This window comes from Mizuhopecten yessoensis, unplaced genomic scaffold (assembly GCF_002113885.1).
Source record: "Mizuhopecten yessoensis strain PY_sf001 unplaced genomic scaffold, ASM211388v2 scaffold715561, whole genome shotgun sequence".
NCBI lineage: Eukaryota > Metazoa > Mollusca > Bivalvia > Pectinida > Pectinidae > Mizuhopecten > Mizuhopecten yessoensis.
The window spans coordinates 10,249-12,410 of NW_018479678.1; the positions used below are offsets into that span (position 1 = coordinate 10,249).

At 38.4% G+C, this 2,162-nt stretch overlaps 1 protein-coding gene across 1 annotated transcript in view; it reads left to right on the plus strand.

Annotated features, from left to right (window-relative positions):
* Positions 1-2,162, plus strand: part of LOC110441132 (putative uncharacterized protein DDB_G0271606) — a 17,802-nt gene that overhangs the window by 9,430 nt on the left and 6,210 nt on the right. Inside the window, exon 2 of the mRNA XM_021484230.1 lies at positions 617-804. Within this exon, the coding sequence (XP_021339905.1) occupies positions 617-804 (188 nt within the window). The remainder of the gene's footprint in view (positions 1-616; positions 805-2,162) is intronic.

Genomic DNA, 2,162 nt, shown 5'->3' on the forward strand with positions numbered 1-2,162 from the left:
TGACTGGATATGATTTTGATGATATAAGTTATTGTTTACTGACTGGATATGATTTTGATGATATAAGTTATTGTTTACTGACTGGACATAATTTATGTCACTGACATGATATTAAGTTAATCTGGATTTTGAGGGTTTTATCAAAACAAGACTATCAAGCTCAGATACATTCTATCAAGCTCAGATACATTCTATCAAGCCGACACGTTCTATCAAGCTCAGATACATTCTATCAAGCTCAGATACGTTCAAGGTCAAGTTCAACTAGACAACCATAATAAAACTTAATTCTGCTGTGATGTGTAAAACAGGAAATTCTAACTCGAGCAATAATGTACTTTCAACATATGGTTCCAACTTTCCTATATATACCAAACAAATGGTATTGGTTATACTTCTCACCATTCATGTTTTTAATGTAAGTGAAATGTACTGAAAAGCCTAAAAGTGATGAAAATCTTCAGTTACTGGTTGAAATCATCAAGTTTGATATACATTGACATTTTATCACCTCTCTGCTCTTTCAGGGCTAGCCATTTTTGTAAGCACTGTTCAAATGCTAAATAAGTGGTCAGTATTTTGATATATAAGTAACAGACTGTTACCATGGTTACAGGAATACTGACACCCCAGCAACAGGCCCAGATGCAGCAGCAGCAGCAACAGCAACAACACCGACAACAGTTCATGCAGCAACAAATGTTACTACAACAGCAACAGCAGCAGCAACAACAACAACAACAGCAACAGCAACAGCAGCGCAACATGGCCAGCTTGCAGCAGCCACAACGACCCCCATTACAGGTCTGTGATCACAAGCTGACACCAATATGTCAGAGGTCAAGGTCAAAATAATGATCATTTCAATTTGTCAGGTCATTATCAAAGGTCACAAGCTACAGGTAACACCCGTAGGTTACAGGTCAAGGTCACAAACTGTCAGAGGTATGACCAATGTGTCAGTGGTAAAGGTCATAGTATAACACTCTTCTCTCAAGGTCAAGGTCACCAACTGTCGGAGGTATGACCAATGTGTCAGTGGTAAAGGTCATAGAGAAATTCAAGAAGTTTTTACTATTCAAACTTACCCTCCTGACATGTGAAATTAAATATTTTCTGTACTATCTATCTTTCACTAAACTGTTTTAATGTCATTTTGCAGACAACAAATTACACTGTAAAACCTAAAATCGGTGAATGATATCCAAGCTATAGAGAAAACTGCCGAGATGAGGTTGTCCTTGCCCATTGTCACCAGATTGTTCATTCATACATAAACTGTTCGTATTTACTGAAAAGCCAAGACCAGCCCCAATGCATAGTATGTCACAAACCATTTACAGTACAACACTTATTATTATATGCCCGTCGAAATTCGACAGGGGTGTAAAGGTATAGCGTCTGCGTCCGTCAAGTTTAGGTGCAAGTTTCTTCAGTGGTGTACAGTTCAGTCAGATCATGTGTTATTGTCCTAATTTTTGCCATGGATTTTCAAATTGGGTCTAAGAAGGACAATATGGATTTAATTTGGGAAAATAATTTCATTTTTGGAAATTTGGGACGTGTTTGGGACTTAAATTTTCTCTCGTAATTTCTCTGTTAAAGTTTCGGTGCAAGTTTCTTCAGTGGTGTACAGTTCAGTCAGAACATGTGTTATTGTCCTAATTTTCTTCAGTGGTGTACAGTTCAGTCAGAACATGTGTTATTGTCCTAAGTTTCTTCAGTGGTGTACAGTTCAGTCAGATCATGTGTTATTGTCCTAATTTTCTTCGTTAGTGTACAGTTCAGTCAGAACATGTGTTATTGTCCTAATTTTCTTCGGTAGTGTAGAGTTCAGTCAGAACATGTGTTATTGTCCTAATTTTCTTCAGTGGTGTACAGTTCAGTCAGATCATGTGTTATTGTCCTAATTTTCTTCAGTGGTGTACAGTTCAGTCAGATCATGTGTTATTAGTCCCCTACCGGTGAAACCGGGGGGACTATAGTTTTCCCCTCCGTCTGTCTGTCCGTCCGTCCGTCCGTCCGTCCGTCCGTCCGTCTGTCTGTCCGTCTGTCCGAAGAGGTTTGTCAGCACTCTAGAGCCTTCATTCTTTCATGGATTTTAATCAAACTTTACACACATGTAAAGAATTAAAATATCTTCAACAAGTTCGAGTTTCAAG